Source organism: Nymphaea colorata, chromosome 1, assembly GCF_008831285.2.
Source record: "Nymphaea colorata isolate Beijing-Zhang1983 chromosome 1, ASM883128v2, whole genome shotgun sequence".
NCBI lineage: Eukaryota > Viridiplantae > Streptophyta > Magnoliopsida > Nymphaeales > Nymphaeaceae > Nymphaea > Nymphaea colorata.
This window is the reverse complement of record NC_045138.2, coordinates 23,566,539-23,582,848: the sequence shown is the minus strand read 5'-3', so window position 1 is coordinate 23,582,848 and position 16,310 is coordinate 23,566,539. Positions and strand designations below refer to the sequence as shown.

General features: G+C 41.0%; 1 protein-coding gene across 4 annotated transcripts; it reads right to left on the bottom strand.

Moving 5' to 3' along the window:
- Nucleotides 1-7,376: 7,376 nt before the first annotated feature.
- Nucleotides 7,377-14,741, bottom strand: LOC116245631 (probable cellulose synthase A catalytic subunit 8 [UDP-forming]). Of its 4 annotated transcripts, none has more exons than XM_031617090.2 (15): nt 14,623-14,741; nt 14,141-14,414; nt 13,668-13,863; nt 13,298-13,518; nt 13,111-13,231; nt 12,820-13,015; nt 11,579-11,845; nt 11,152-11,497; nt 10,925-11,062; nt 10,664-10,789; nt 10,369-10,581; nt 10,016-10,280; nt 9,729-9,931; nt 8,625-8,975; nt 7,377-8,226 (listed from the first exon to the last, which is right to left on the bottom strand). In XM_031617090.2, exons 2-15 carry the CDS (start codon nt 14,219-14,221, stop codon nt 7,642-7,644), a joined length of 3,309 nt encoding a protein of 1,102 aa, XP_031472950.1. In that variant the 5' UTR covers nt 14,222-14,414; nt 14,623-14,741; the 3' UTR covers nt 7,377-7,641. The 4 variants fall into 4 exon arrangements, with proteins under 4 accessions (XP_031472950.1, XP_031472951.1, XP_031472952.1 ...); XM_031617091.2 differs by having other exon boundaries at nt 9,729-9,925; XM_031617092.2 differs by having other exon boundaries at nt 13,111-13,219; nt 14,623-14,739.
- Nucleotides 14,742-16,310: the final 1,569 nt, after the last annotated feature.

Sequence of the window (16,310 nt, the reverse complement as noted above, 5' to 3'; positions counted from 1 at the left end):
TTGGGTCCTGGACCCTCTTCCCCATTCGACCCATATGATGACTTGAGTAATTTAGCCCCAATCTCGCCATTCTTCATCAGACAACGGTTCTTCTAAATAATTGGATTTGAGATTTTATCCGAAAGTTTTGGCCCTCTCCCAATCGGTTCCTTCCTGTCCGGATCTGGAAATTTGTTGGATCTTGCTACTTTAGTCAATGGTCATTTGGGAGACCGTTAGCTTTGAGGTGTAAGTACAACAGTCTCATGGATCAACTATCGGATATGGATCATGTGATCCGAAGAAGAGTGGGTTTTGTCAAAGTCCAAAGGCTGATCATGCGAATCCATGGGTACAACTACGCATCATCCTAGCCAAGTTTTCTGCACCCCATGGTGCGTGAAAAAATAGTGCATGAGGGTGACTGTGGGCCCTTAAAATCTTTCTTCTGATCTTTCCTTCAAATAAAGAGAAGGATCGACCAACATATGCTTCGTTTTTTACCTACACGACCATCTCATGCCTTTGGTTGTAAAGGTTTGTCTCTCAAATTTGCATTGACTTTTTTTGCTACAACAGTGGTTGTGAATAGATGATCTTCAACCCTAGTTGCATATATTTCGCTTTTGTATGGAGTGTTGATTTCAATCACATTATTCATGATCCATCTTCTTTGCTTTGGCAGAAAAATTCACTCATTTCCTTAGTAGAGAGCAGGCCTTGACCTGCATTGTTGAACACAAAGATGTAGTTAATTTGAGAAAACATCAAACCATCTGCTCATCTTTGTATTAGCAAGCACACTTGTATGAAGCTACGAGGGAAAAGAATAGTACCATAGGAAGCCATGTTGATGAAATGAAGAGACAAGTAAAACTGTAGGAGAAATTACAAACTCGTGAGGTTGTAAGAAGCAGTAGGCAGATCATTAAGTTCTTGTGCCTTTATTCAAAGCCGTGTGTAATATATTTACAATGTCATACTGATATTGCGGGCTTGAAACGTCATTTCCATGAATGTTTCCAGCTATTGACAAGTTATCTGGAAAATGTCATCTAAAAATAGGTTGATAAGTACATCAACTCTAAAGTCCTTTAAGAGGACTAGAAGAGAGGAGGGATCTCAATGCGCATATCTCCATTATAAGAGTGAGCAAAAAAAGTCGTAGTTGCATTATACAAATAAAAAAGAAAGAGAATTTGCTGAAATAAAGAAGCACACAAGGAAGTCAACAAATGGCATATTTCGGGTGAGAAGGAGGAAGAATGCGATGAGATCTCCTTGTGTCGGTACCAGCGAAATATGCCAATGTCCCCCAGCGAAATATGCCATTTGTTGCCCAAACGGGAGATGAAGCCTCCTCCTTCTCCTTGTGTCGGTACCAGCGATGAGATCTCCAACTCACGCTTAGGACTCAATAGGAATATACCCTCCAAAAATCGAACCAGAGACACACCACATAATATTGTTTCAGCCTGCTTGTTTGAGCTATGACCCTTGAGTGCATACTTGTGAGTGAATGAGAAGGTCATCCCACCACTCAAGCAAGAACTGAAGCTTCCTTCATTCTCCTTACCCATAGAGTCCTAGAATCCAGAGCTGCTTTAGTACCAAATAATAATAACTCAATGTCCTTCCAGTTCCTGTCCCCCCAAGGGGCATACTTCAAAATGCGGTTTTTCTTATAAAAATAAATCAAGTGAATTTTTTTGAATGTTTTTTTCATTTTTCGCGTCAGTACCCAAACTCAAATGCATTTAGAGAATGCCCTCTTTTCAGACGCTCGTTTGTGGTAGAGAAAACCCTCACGGCAGCATGATGAGTTTAGGTATGGCCCTTTCAATAGATCCTACTATTAGTGCCCCTCTTTGGGCTCGCATCCTTGATTTGAAGCCAGAGTTGTAGAATCCTAATCTATTTAAAGCAATGGCCAACAAGCTCAAGGGGGAGCTGATTGCCTGCTTGTCTTCGAAACAAACTCCATGAGACTACCAACTAAACCATGTAGTTAGGCTGTGGCTCTGATACCAAATACAGTAAGGATGAGTCAACACCCCTGTGAGGTCTAGACTTCTCACGGAAGTGGAATTAATTTCCCCTCTCTCAAATGTGGAATGAACTCCCACCCTCTTCATGCCTGTCAACAGGCAAAGGCTAGAGACCACGGTGATCATAATGGGAGAAGTAGAGGTATGGATTCTTATAGTTTCCAATCTATTAAAGGAGGAAAAGGAGGAAAGGAGGAAGCCATTCAAGGGCAGGGTAGCGAAGTGTCTAATCAGTTTAATGTTTTGTCTGATGAAGGCACAAAGAGGTCATGCCCACCGACAGAGGTCTGCAGGATAGAGGGGATCTTCAAGCTCGATAGTGGTGCTCGGCCTTCAGCTACTTGTTGTGAGGGGAGCAAACGCGAGCCAGCCCCAAGAAGAAGGCTGGATCTGGTAGCCATCAACACTTGACTACTAAAGATTCGAAGGGCGTTAGCAACCCATTTTCAGGGTCGATTGCCCCATTCATTGCCCTCAAGAGTCAAGAAGATGGGGCTAGATAGCCCCTTCCTTGTTTCGAGTTCAAGGCAAGAGCTTGTAGGGGTTCTAGTGATATAGCTGCAGAGCTGACCAAGAATGCTCCCTCAGGCAGTGCAATGGGATCCAAAAAATTATAGGGGAAGGGTAGGAAGCCTTGGATCAGCTTTCGAGGCTCTGGAGGAGCAAGGAGGCGCCATGCCATGTGAGATGTGACCAACCTAGTTTATGCATACCGGTTGAGGATGGCCCTCCAAGCAACTGGAAGCGTGTGCAAACCGTTGCTCCATCCTGTGAGGCTGCTATAGTGGAGGAGTTAGTAGGCCTTGTCCCCCATTCCCTTTATTCCTATTCTGGAAGGAATGAATGAACTACCTAATGCCAATGAAAGTTCTTGCATGGAATGTTAGAGGCTTAATAAGGAAATCAGCTCAACGTGAGTTGATTTCCCTGCTTGCTTCTGAAAATATTGATCATTTTTTCTGGTAGATTCCATGCTGTCATATAATAGTTTCTCTCTTTAGCGCCATAGTCTTTGGTGTTTTGTTAGTTTGCTAATGTTCAAAATAATTCATCTCTTGTAAGAATCGTTGTTGGGTTGAATCCGGAGATAATTTCTGCTACTCCAATTATTGTAGATGACCATTGGATGTTCTTGCAGTGCTCTCTTAAGTTTTCCAGTGTTAGCTTAGTCATTGTTGGAGTTTATCTTTCCCTTAGCTTGCATTTAGGCAAACTGAGACAGGAGATAGTCCGGGTTATTAATGAATCTTATCTATTAATTGGGGATTTTAACGCTATTGGGGAAAAGAGGATAAAACAGGGTTTAGCTTCTTATTTTGCTTTCAACACATTTTTAGAGAATGGCCAGCTCACTGCACTTCAGGACATAGACAAAAAAATATACTTGGGCCAATAACAAATCGTAGGAGGAGTTGGTCTTGTGTAGGCTTGATTGGTACTTAGTCAATCAGATCTGGCGAGAGATTCTTGGCAGTAACAGCTCCTTCCGCATCTTGGCTTGTACTACTTCAAACCATAGTCTCCTCATCTTTAGATTGGAGGATCAAGAGAGAGACCTTCCCGGGCCTCGGCTCTTCCGTTACTTTAGATGTTGGAAGCGGTGGCAAAAATGTCGTCTCTTAATCGCACGGGCATGGGAAGTGAACATTTTTGGATGTTCCATGATCAAGCTTTTGAAGAAGCTCAAAGTGACCCGTAGGTCTCTGGCTCAATGGAGAAGGTGTCAGCTTGATCCGGTTGAACTTAGGCTCAAAACCATTAAACGTCATTAAATAGGTTGCAAACGATGAAGGTTTTGCGTCGACAGGTAGATGTTGGTGAGAAAGAATCTTGAGGGATGAATTAAAGGAGTGTCCAGATGAGAAGGAAAACAGTTAGAGACAGAGGACTAGGATGAGATGGAAGTTCGAGGAAAACCGTAATACTACTTATTTTCAAGCGATTGTTAGAAGTAAGAGAACCAGGAATTCCATCACTGAAGTGGAGATGGAAGGTTCTACAGTCAGGGATCACCATGCCATCCTAGCGGCTTGTCGAAAGTACTTTCAACGTCTCCTTGCGGTCAAGGAGGGTGATGGAAACATACTTTTTTTTATGATGGAAGGCCCTTGTGTTTCGTGTAGTGAAAATGAGGAGCTAAACCGGCTTGTCACATTGGAGGAAATGGAGGGTGCAGTGTTTGGCTTGGAAGATGATAGCGCTCATGCAAACTGGTAGTGAATGTAAGCAAAACAATCCAGTCCGTCTTTCGCATGGGGAGGCTTGTTCAGAAGGTCAATCGTACGCACATCACCCTTGTTCCTAAAAAGGAGGGTGCGGGAACTCTATAGGACTTCTGTCTCAATTTTTATACAACAGTACTTATAAATTTATTACAAAAATTATGGTTAATAGAACGAAGAGTGTTCTCATGCGGATTGTATCTAACGACCAAGCAGCCTTTGTCCCTAATGGAGTCACATATGACAATACTATATTTACGCATGAGATAATTCATAGCTTGGAGAAGGGTAAGAATTCAGCTGTTTGCCTTAAGCTTGACCTCTCTAAGGCTTATGATAGGGTGAATTGGTGGTTCCTTAGATCTGCCATGTTGCATGTAAGGTTTAATCAAGAATGAGTTAAAAGGATCTTCACCTGCATATCTACAGCATCATCAGTAGTTCTGGTGAATGGCAACCCAGGTGAGTTCTTTAACCTTAAGCGGGGTCTGAGGCAAGGAGATCGCCTCTCTCCTTATCTCTTTATTGTTGTCATGGAGGCCTTCTCTAGGCTGGTTAATAGACATGTTAGACAAAAGTTCTCTCCCCATCCTTTTCTGAACGGGTAAGTGTCTAGCAATCTTGTCTCTTGCAGTTGATGTATTATACTTCTCTTAGCTAGGATTAACTCCTTAAAGATGGTGGAATCTATGTTGGACGTTGTCCAATCATGCGGGACTCAGGATCGACACAAGTAAATATATTTTCATCCCTTTTCATGTGGAGAATTATATGGTCTGATGGCTTAGCTCTGTGCTTGGTTGGTCAGTTGGAAGTCTTCCCATCTGTTATCATGGGTTTCCATTGTTCCATTGCTGCCTAAGGGAGGAATGGTGTGAGGATTTGATACTCAAAGTTAACAAGTGGTTTGCTAGTTGGAAGGGTAGGCTCCTCTCGTATTCTGGCAGACGGTGTCTTATTACTCATGTGACTATTTCACATTATTCGTTATTAGGCAGCTATTTTCCTACTTCCTATAGGGTCATAAAAAAAATCAAGTCTCTCATGTCTTTCTTTTTTTCGGATTCCTCCTCTCATACTGGTTTCAGAATCTTATCTCTTGGAAAGTGATCAGTTGCCCATTTGAAGAAGGTGGGGTTGACATAAAGGATATCTGTGAAACTAGTCGGAGTCACATTACTCTTCTTGCTTTGCAGGTATGTCTCAGAGTTAATCCATGGGCTAAATTTGTTCATGATAATATCAAGTCGGAGTCACATTACTCTTCTTGCCTTGCGGGTATGTCTCAGAGTTAAGCCATGGGCTAAATTTGTTCATGATAATATCTTTGAAACCACTCCCTTTGGTCTCAAAAGAGATTCAAGAAGCCCTCTTGGTTCTTCAAAGGCCTCGCCAACTGTTGGAAAGGTATTGCCAATAGTGTTAAATGGAAAATTCGTGAAGACTCGATTAAGTTTTGGACTGATAGATGGCTTACTTCTGTCCTTAGAAATCGTATTATGGTTGAGGACTATAACATCTTGTTCTAGCTTCCACTACGCAGTTAATCAGATGTTGCTTTCCGACCTTATGGGCCAAAACTCGATTCAGAGGGGATAGGAGAGACTATCCCTGCTATCAACAGTTCCCCTGACATACTCTGCCTTCAAGGTGGGCCAGTGGAACAGGTCAAGGCAGGGGACATTTGAGAACTCATTAAGACGAGGTTCCTAGTGGAGAGTTGGTGCACATGGATCTGAAATCTCAATGTTGTCCCTAGATGTGGGTGATTCTGTTTTCTTGCAGGGTATGGAAGGCTAAAAACTCAGGACAACCTCCAAGCTAATGGGATGCATCTAGCCAACAGGCATCAGGTCTGCTATAAAAATGTGGAGAGGGCAAACCATCTTCTCTTTTTGTATTCAACGGTGGATAGTGCGTGGTGGTAAAAAACGTATCACTCACAAGTCTGTTGAGTTGGAACCTAAATGGTGGTGTGCCACGAGCTTTAAGAGGGGTTGGCTTATGTGATGCTGGAGGATTTGCTTTTATGTCGCTATATGGAAGCCTTGGGTCAACAAGATTGAGAGGACCTATGGGTCAGAGTGTGCATCCCAAAGGCCCTGGCAGCAAAGGTGTAGTAGGCTTGTGTGGACCATTGCTTGTCCTTGTTTAAGTTTTAGATTGTTGGCTTAATACATGCTCCTTTATTGGTGAATGGCCTTGTATCCTAGACAAAGATGTATGCATTCAAATCCTCTTTGGTAGGAGTCAACACCAAGTTATAGGGGTTTTCGGTGCCCAAAGTGGGTTGGGGGACATCCGGCTAGGGAGTAGACAGTCTTCCTTTGCTTCTCCTTCCTTGGAACTATGAGAATTGTTAAGTTCGTTCCCCAATGGCAATAGCATCAATATTTTCCTTGTCTCCAACAAACAAGCTCGGATTTGTTGCTGAGAAGGGGATTTTTGGGTCTCTCGCCTCTCCTCAGGAATCTGGTTCATGTGAATAGGTTCAATCACAAGTTTGCTTTGCTCCGTATTGACCCCTCTTTTGATGTTATAGCTATGCTTAATCATCTTGTAAAGTCTAACAAACCTCTTTTGATGTTATAACTATGCTTAACCATCTTGTAAAGTCTAACTTCCTTCTTCCTCTATATAGCTATTTTTGGTTAATAAAAGGTTAGAAGCCTATCCTCCAATAAGGTTGATCCGGCATGCCCTCTTCTCATCCGTGGAATCACTTCAATCTGACAGGCCATGGATTGACTATTTATCCAGCTTTAGCACCCAACAACAAGAGGTTCGATATAGCTAGCACAAGAGAGAACAGTAAGAAAGGACCTCACTGCAAATAGATTTGATAAAGAAATGAAGGACCCCATCTTGCAACGCTTCTCAAAGGAAGGAACCAACAGGCTCCCAAGCCAGAGGAGGAAAGAGGCAGATACATAAACGACAGTGAACCAAGACATCCCCTAAAGCCCAACGGGGAAGTAAATGCAAATCCAAAGCACGGCGGTTGCTTGCTGTAGAGCCAATGGAAGATAGAGACCAGAAAGAGGCATTACTAATGGAGGGACTGGGAATTCGATTCCCAACTCAAGCGTGCACACACACACACACACACAGAGATAGAGAGAGAGAATTCATCTCACATTTTTGTGATCTTATGTTTTACGTTCAAAACGACCCTTTTCAACCGGGAGAGTACAAGATGGACTAACAAATAACAATAATTATAACAAAAATACAAAGCCGCTAAGACAACCTTAGCCCTATTTAGACATGCTTAAATATAATGAAACAATTCACAGCTTACAAGTACAGAACATCTTCAACATCGACAGGTGTATCATTTCCCGTCAACTATTGGATGATCTCATACATCCTTTCCAGACGCATCCCTCAGCCTAGCAGTTTATTCCACATTGTTGTGTGTTTGGCCCTGTCACCCTGGTTGTGAATGGGTCAATCCGAACCCACAGCAGGGAGAAAATGGATGCAAGGAGAACAGACCAAACGATGACAATTGTTGGTGTACGGTTTTGCCGCCCCATCAAACCCTTGAGGAAGGGGTAGAGGTGAACAATCACCCAAAATGCAAAGAAAAGCTTCCCAAAAAGCGGACCCCATGACTGGTAGCCGCTATTGATTGCATAGGATATACCAGCGACAACACCAACAAGGTTGATTATGAGAAGGGTCGTTGGAGGAATCAGAAGGGTGGTCCACTTGAACATGTAGAGCTCGGCAAAATCACCATCTTCATCCGAAGCCTTTGAAGTAACAGTGAAGTTGGTATCTATTCCAGCAAGCACCTTCAGCAACCCCTGAAACACAGCAAAGAGATGTGCCGACACACCTCCAATGACCCAGAACTGTTCATTTCTCCACCATTCTTCTATCCCTACACCACTCCAGCGCATTTCGAGTATACCAGTTGCAAAAATAGAAAGGAAAAGGGCAATGAACCAAATACTCGCAAAAGTGCTAATCTGCACAGGTTTAAACAAGAAATGCGTGATTGCCAGTTATAAAGCCCAATAAATACGACTAATATTTTATTGTCCACCTAAAGCCCAACTCAGGATTGACATTATTCCATTCAATGAATGGGAGCTACAGTTTAGGTCAGCACGATCTTATATACCACCCTGATTATGTCAAAATGGTAAATTAGACAGGATTCAATTTCAAGTGAATGAAGAACATGCCAGTACTCAAATTTTCCTCAAACTTATGAAATAATAAACAAGAGAGGTAAACAAATTCAGCTGCATGACAATAGATGCATTTCATATTTCAGAAATATTAAGGTTTTTAAGCCTGCCCTTGTGAACTTTGCAAAAGAATAAAGGTGGTGGGAAAAAGCAACTCTTTTTTACAGACATACCTGCGGAATAATGAACTTTCCAGTCAGGAGGCATACTGCCGGTAAAGTACAATATGCAAGAAGAGGAATAGAGGTAATAGGATAGATTGTAGTGTTGATATATGCAAATCTCTCCAGAAATTTTAGTCTTCCTTCATATCCATACCAAATAGGGCAATGGCGACTGAAAAGAATTTCCACTGAACCCAAAGCCCACCGCAGCACTTGGTTGAGACGATCTGAAAGATTAATGGGAGCAGAACCCTTGAAAGCTGGACGTACAGGCATGCAATAGATTGATTTCCAACCTCGGGCATGCATCTTGAATCCTGTAAGGATATCCTCAGTCACAGACCCATAGATCCATCCAATCTGTCAATCACAAGTGCATAGTTCCATTAGCTGCATGTACCATATGAATTTAGGGAACACTTGGCAGAATAAACCTAATTTAAGTACTTCAACTTGTGGATAGAAATGAACCATCAGAACAAGTTTAACAGCATAAAAAGAAAAAAGGACAGTTTCAGAAATGATAAGTTGTCTGTTAATGTTTGAAATTTTGAATAGACTAATGCTCTTATTATTTGCATATAAGACTAACTGTCGCATTTCCAGAGTAGTAAAATTAGTGACCTCTGAAAATAAGAAAGTCATTGATCATATGAACTTGAAGACTGTACCAGTACTTAGGATAACATCATATAGATCTTATAACCCTATATCATACTAACTTTTGAAGAATGAATCACAAAACAATTAAGAAACGTATGCTTTTTCACAAGGCGGAAAGCTTGTCTATTGTCATCTGAAAGAAGTGTGTCATTCCATAAACCTTGTTTGTGGTTTTCTCTGAGAAGAGAATCCTTGGGCTCAAATCATTTGAGACCATTTATCACCATCTACAGAAAGAATTATCCCTTCACAAGTCAAGACTAAATCCAAATGACGGTGTCTGAATAGTTTTTTCCAGAAAAATAAAAAAGAGCGCAATGAATACAAGAAACTACAAAAGAAACCCATGTACAAGAGACTGGACAAAGGATTCTACATGAAATTCTACATAGAAGCTTACAGGTGCTTTTGCACAGCAAAGCACAAAGACTAAAAGAATCCAGAATCTACCTCAGTTCCCCATTCTGTCTTGTCTTCATAACCACAGCTTATGACATGAATAGCTTCTTTGAGAAGGGATTCAGGCGTTGCAGACTGTGGTACACCACCATTTTCCATCAACGTGGAAGCAACAAAGACAGCTGACTGGCCAAATCTTTTCTCCAAGCTCATCTGGGACATGAGCAGCGATTTCTCATCATCAAACCCTGAACCTTTCAAACAAAAGCAAATGGCAGACATGAGAATAAGCTTCAGATTGGGGGGAAAGTCATTTCAAATGGAAAGTGATTAAACACCTTCAACTCCTTCTTCTATATCCTCAAGATTGAAGATAGGCACTGTTGCATCAACATGCTTGTTTGATTTTTTCTTGTCAGAATGCCTTTTACTTGATTTTGAAGATTTCTTTCGTGATCCACCACACAAGCTTGATAGAAAGGCCATTTTTTTGTTCTTTGGCTTTAAGGGAGGTTCATAACCATACAATGCTGTTCTGTTGAAGACACATCCAGTACCAACATAAACAGGGCCTTGAATACCATCCAAACCTCTCAAGTTGATCTAGAAGAGGAACAACAACAGCATTAGGACCTAGAAGAGGAAAAAAAAACAGCAAATGAAGGAATACTGAGTTCATAGCGAAGCTCACATCAAAGAACACAGTATTGCGATTTGCATATCTATCATGCCTATCAATACCATCAAATCTCTGAGGGAACTGCACATAGCAAACTGATTTCCCAAGGTTTGGATCCATTAAGAAACACATTGCTTCTCGCAAGGCTTTGCTGTTGTTTATGTAGTGATCACAATCAAGATTCAGCAGGTAAGATCCATTTGTAAGAACAGCTGAGACTCGGACCTACAAACAAAAACATTAAACAGTATAACCACAATAGCTCTATTGCAATAGCTTGATATCAAATTTCCATTAAGGTACTCACAAGGGCGTTCATAGCACCAGCCTTCTTGTGGTGCTGGAAACCTGGCCGCTTCTCACGAGACACATAGACTAGACGAGGAAGCTCATTGCCTTCAGTGTCAAGGCCTCCACTGTGGCCCAAGAAAACCTACATGATGTCCAGAGAAGCCAACTCATTCCATTACATACAAGACAAAATAATCACAACTTTGAAATCGATGGACTAGTCAGAAATCAGAACTCAATAGTATACATGCAGCCAAACCATGGATCTCCACCATACCTGAATCATCCCTGGATGATCTCTGGTGTTATTTCCTGGCCATGGAGTGCCATCTTGCATAACCCATCCCTCATCAGGAACTTTCTGTGCTTTGGCTACCAGACCATTGATACGGACTTTAAACTCTTCGTATTCTCTCTTTTGGAATTATAAGAATGTCAAGATCAAGTAAATAACATGCCAATAAATGTTCAAGTGAAAAGGTCAACAGAAAGCATCAGATATACCTTCATGGCCCTTCGATCCTTGACAAATGAAGTTTGAACTTTGTCTTTTAGGTAGTCTATCTTCTGAGCAAAATACCATTCTGGAGCACGGGGTTCGATGTTGTACTTCTTGCAGAAAGGAACCCATTTTCGAGCAAATTCTGAAGTTTCAGAAAGAGCTTCGAATGTCAACATAGCAGCACCATCATCAGAAACATAGCATGAGACCTTGTCAACGGGATAGTCAACTGCAAGAATTGACAGCACCGTATTGGCTGTCACCAGTGGGGGCTCCTTTAAAGGGTCAACTGTACTCACAAAAATGTCCACAGCAGCCAATTGAGAAGGCTCTCCTTCTCTGTCATACCTGCAGGGTGAAAGTATTGACCATCACACCTCGATGACGATTCTAACATTGATTTGAAATGGATGAGAAGTGACATCTTACCTCAGTGCAAGCCGATCAAGATATGTCTCACGGTTTACTGGGAACCATTTTGGGAACTGATCCAGTATCCAGGATATGGCAAACCATATCTCACATATCACAGATACAAGCCACAAAGGATAGGCATTTCTTACTGGATTTGTTATACGGTAATGTAAGAAAAAAGCAAGGATAACAAGCCGAAGAGCAATAACCATCCGGTAAGGATTTATCCTTGACGAAGGAATAGATACCTTCCTTGAAAGTGGTTGCCGAGCTTCGTCATTCCTATAAAAGAAAATGGTCAAAAAATAGTCAGATGACAAGGAAGCACAAACAGGAAAGACTTCTAATGCAACTGCCAGTGTTTTGAAAGAGAGAGAAAGAGAGATGATTTTTCCTTTGAGATTAAGATCTGACTTTTGATTCTCAGTGAAGAAACCTTGTAATGAAACCTAGATGAGAGTTGGTTCCCAACAAGATGGGAGCATTGTCTCAGACGTAGCATCCAGCTTACACGACCTAGATAACAGCTCAGCCTTCCGTCTGCTCCTCTTAAAGCATTAGTTCTTTTGCTTAAAAGAAGAATAGAAGCAGTAGATATTTTGCTTGCAAGAGCACGAAAGTTGTGCCTGCATTAAGCCGTTAAGCACTAGGCTATAGGCACCACAAGTACATATATTGACCATTGGTTTTGCAATTTCACATAAGCATTTTATCGAAGTCTTAGTTAAATACTTTCTCACTTTGATATGTAAAGGCACTCAAACTTAGATTGTTACACTGTCACCATAGGTTAACCATATTTGGAGGTGGTTTTGATTGAAGACAGCTTCGTCATTATCAATGAACTGATAGTTAATACCCAGCAAATAATAACAAATGGACTTACAATAAGGTCTATGATGAGAACTTAGCAAATCCTTTACTAATTTAAAGAACCATCACACAGATGTATTAAAGTTGCACTTTCAGTCAAGTTCTTCTATTAATTGCATCATTGCAGGTTAAACGTGAAAATGACGGACATGTAAAAGCAGAAAAATTTCATTCATCAAAGCTCCTCTTGATTGCTCGAGAATGAGATCCATAGGGGGGTCTAACAATGTCAACCTATGCAAAAATGGTTGTCAATGTAAAAATATTCTTGCGTACCTACAGTTGGTTAGGTTTTCTGTCCAAAAATTAATCATGGTCACTAATAAACTATTTCATGTTCTATACTAAACAAAATAGAGCACCTGTAATTCCCAAGAACTTACAATAGGGGGTCATCCATGTTAACATCAGTACAAGCATCAATATCTCCAGCTTTTCCTTCGGAAGCAGTAGTTGTTCCGGTTGTTACATTATGCACCACATTCTTATCCTGCTTCTTTTGCCAACTTTCAACCCTCTCTTTCCATGCAACATTGCCGAAACTCTGCGAACCAAACTCCCTTGAGGTGTTGAGACTCGCTGCAAGTTAAAAGGATTTCAACTGTTTATTCCAATTCATTACAGAAAATTATGGTACAGTAACAGCAAACAAAAGAGTCAAAAACACAATATACCTGGATCTGTATAAGGAAGTGGATATACACGCTTTGTTGCACCACTACCACCAGGTGGAGATGCCATGGTGTGATGGTCAGGTGATGCTGCAGGCAATTCCCCAGAAAGCTGGACAACCATCTATATATCATTTAGGGGCATGGATTTAAGGAAAAGAAAAATCACCATGTCTAGGGGGCTACTTACCGCCGGACCGCTGGTCAGTCTAGGAATCTGGCTTGGAGAGCCCTCTTGTCTGTCGTAAACACGTCCTGCTTCTGCCCCACGCCCATAGCTTGTCTGCCAACTCTGCATTGCCTCAGCAATCTTTTGCCTCCGATTTTCATTACCAGATGGATAATTGAAGTCACTAGCCACCTCGTCAACATCGTCCCTCTCTCCTGCATCACCACGAACATGAGGACTCCCTGAAAGCAGATCCAAGCCATGTCTTTGTCAGGTCCTTTAGAAACAAGGGTGCCCATTGCTTTGTAAATGGAAACACATGAACTTTTATCAGGACTCTCATTGCTACATTATCTAAAGTGATAATGGTGGCTGGTTCTGAGATCGATACCTTTATGCCTTTTGTATCTGGTCTTGCATTGAGGGCAGGATTGATTCCCATCCTTTCTCTCGTACTCATAGCAAGGTCTGCACACAGGAAATGCACAAATGCTACAGGCGACAAAGGGTTCGCCATCAAGGGTCAAACCGACATCATCACCACAGATCTGGCACACTTGACCACTCAGATGTTTTGGGTGCTTCATCTGCAACCAAAGACACCACTCAATATCAAAGACAAGTCAAGAAATACCAAATGAAAGAAAGAAGAACAAAGCTAAACCAAATGGAAAAAAGTTCAGGAAGCCCACAATTGCAGGACTTTAACTTTACGAAGATCCAATGATGAGGATCCAGGGAAGGGATTAGTGAAACCAACATAAAACTTGTTAATCAAACAAACTAAAATTCTCTAGATCTGCACGAGAAACTAAAAGAGGAGATAAAAATGCACACGAAGAAAGATGAGAAAAGAACACTAACCCCAGGTTCACCTCCGTCAGGACCATACTCCGCCTCCTCGTCTTTACCCCCGCGAGATCCGAGACCCTTGGCAGCATCCATTAGCGATCTTCAGGTCTAGAAGATCTCAGATTAAAATCCCAGGGGTTCCGATCCAATTCCACCCAAAGAAGCTTTTCGAGTTCCTCACTTCTTTGACATCGTTTCTTTGTTGCAAAGATGAAGAACCAACCACGGGATACTCCCACTCTTCAGAAAATCACAGATCAACTATGAGCAGAGAGCTCCCACCCTCCTGTTGACACCAGATGGAAAATTTTCTCACAAAATGCAAAAAGTATTAACGACTAAACAAGCGGAGGAAGAACAAGAAATCAGGGACTGCAGATCCACTGCAAATGCTACAGCATTCTCGTCCCCGAGCTCTACTCGCTAATCAACGAACTGAAAATCTCAAGAAAAAGAAAACCTCAACTGGTTTATACCCAAGCGAGAAGATCTACCTGAAACGCCAGACGAGGAAGCCTTGGCTTTTGCCAGCTCACAGAGGGGCTTCTCCGCGAAGCAGCGAGTGAAAAAGCTTGCTTATATTCTGCAAGAACTAATTAAGAACAAATAAATTAAGCACCACATTTCCCATTTTCAGAGACATGAAATAAAAAGAAGGAAAACCGAAAAGACGACCCACCGACACTCTTGAGGAGGAGGACTGTAGCTTTTTACCAGTTCAAGATTTCCAGGGTCGGTAGCGGTGAACACGAACAGGAAGATTCCGCTAAGAGTTGGTACTCCCAGTGGCACGCTTTCACTAGAGTCCTTTCCTGAAGCGTAATTTCATATACGTGCTTCAGTTTTTTCATTTTCCATTTATACACTATTTTCTGGAGAGCAGGTAACAGGTTATATATGTCATGGTTTCCAACGACGATTATGACATGTTTCAGTCCACCCATTTGAATTATGACCCTAGAGGTTGGTGGACTCGTTAAAGTTTGGCTCACGTTGACTCATTTGCGCAATGAGTGAGTCGACTCATTTAAATAAGCGAGTAAAGTTCAACCTTAACACATCACTGCTCAGTAGAGCTCGAGTCTTAATCGAGTTTGTCAAGTCTTAATCAAATCCATATATTCAAACGAGTTTACGAATTTACTGAACCTTAATCGAGTAAAGCTCGAGCTTAACACATAATGATGAATATCAATTCTATTCAAACGAGTTTATCAAACTTCAATCGAGTCAAACTCAAGCTTAACACGTAACAATAAATATCAATTCTATTCAAACAAGTTTTGTCGAGTCTTAATTGAGTCGATGTCGAACTCGACAAGTAACTGTCAAGTCGAGCAATCGAGCTATTATCGAGCTCGAGCCGAGTCGAGTTTGAGGTTTCATTGGTCCAGCTAAGCTCGAATTGGCTGACCTCGGGTTGAACCCCATACTACTAAATTTTTTTAAAACCAAATCCAAAAAAGAAAATGGTTATTTTTTCTATATTATTGAACTATTTCTTTTTTTATTATTATTTAATTGTGCCCTCAGCATATACATCTTGATCTCATACGCTCTTCCTAAGAGGACTGTCTATCGTACATCTGAGCGAGGAAAGGACTTCAAGGTTTTTATCATTTAACAAGACTCGTTAAAAAACAAAGTAGGAAGATAAAAACAAAAGTTTGGAAGCATTTGGACGACGTCCCGACCTAACGTACATGAAAATCAAGTTTTTTAATTAATTTTAAAATCTTAATTTACTAGTTTCAATGACACTCAAAACCTAGTTTTTTAAATAATAATTAAGGTGGTTAGATTTTGTATTCCCTTTTACAAAACCAGGTTTCCTTTTTTTTAAAAAAAAAATGAATGATTTTTTCTTTTCGAAAATGATGAGTCATAAAAAATTTTTATAGGAGGCTCCTAAACCGGACATGACGTACTCATCAACAAACAATTCAACTAATAATAAATAAAAATGAGAGTCCATATTTAACTTTGAGTTTTAAAGGTGTCCTTAAAATGCAAATTTCGCGTTTAAAATAGGGTGGTATCATTCCCTGTTCTTGGCGTCGGTGGTTGGCCAAACAATACCTAGAGAAAGACACGGCATTATATTTCAATAGCAAGATCTAAATTATACATAAATTTTGTTTTTTACTCAAATTTATATCAAACTCACATTATAAATTTGTGA

What these genes read in the sequence shown, in the direction of transcription:
- LOC116245631 (XM_031617090.2), bottom strand. Translation starts at nt 14,221, where the DNA reads ATGGATGCTGCCAAGGGTCTCGGATCTCGCGGGGGTAAAGACGAGGAG. An exon ending in CAGATACAAAAGGCATAAAG is followed by an intron (nt 13,519 to 13,667) that starts GTATCGATCTCA and finishes ATCTGCTTTCAG; the next exon opens with GGAGTCCTCATGTTCGTGGT. An exon ending in ACTTCCTTATACAGATCCAG is followed by an intron (nt 13,016 to 13,110) that starts GTATATTGTGTT and finishes TTTAACTTGCAG; the next exon opens with CGAGTCTCAACACCTCAAGG.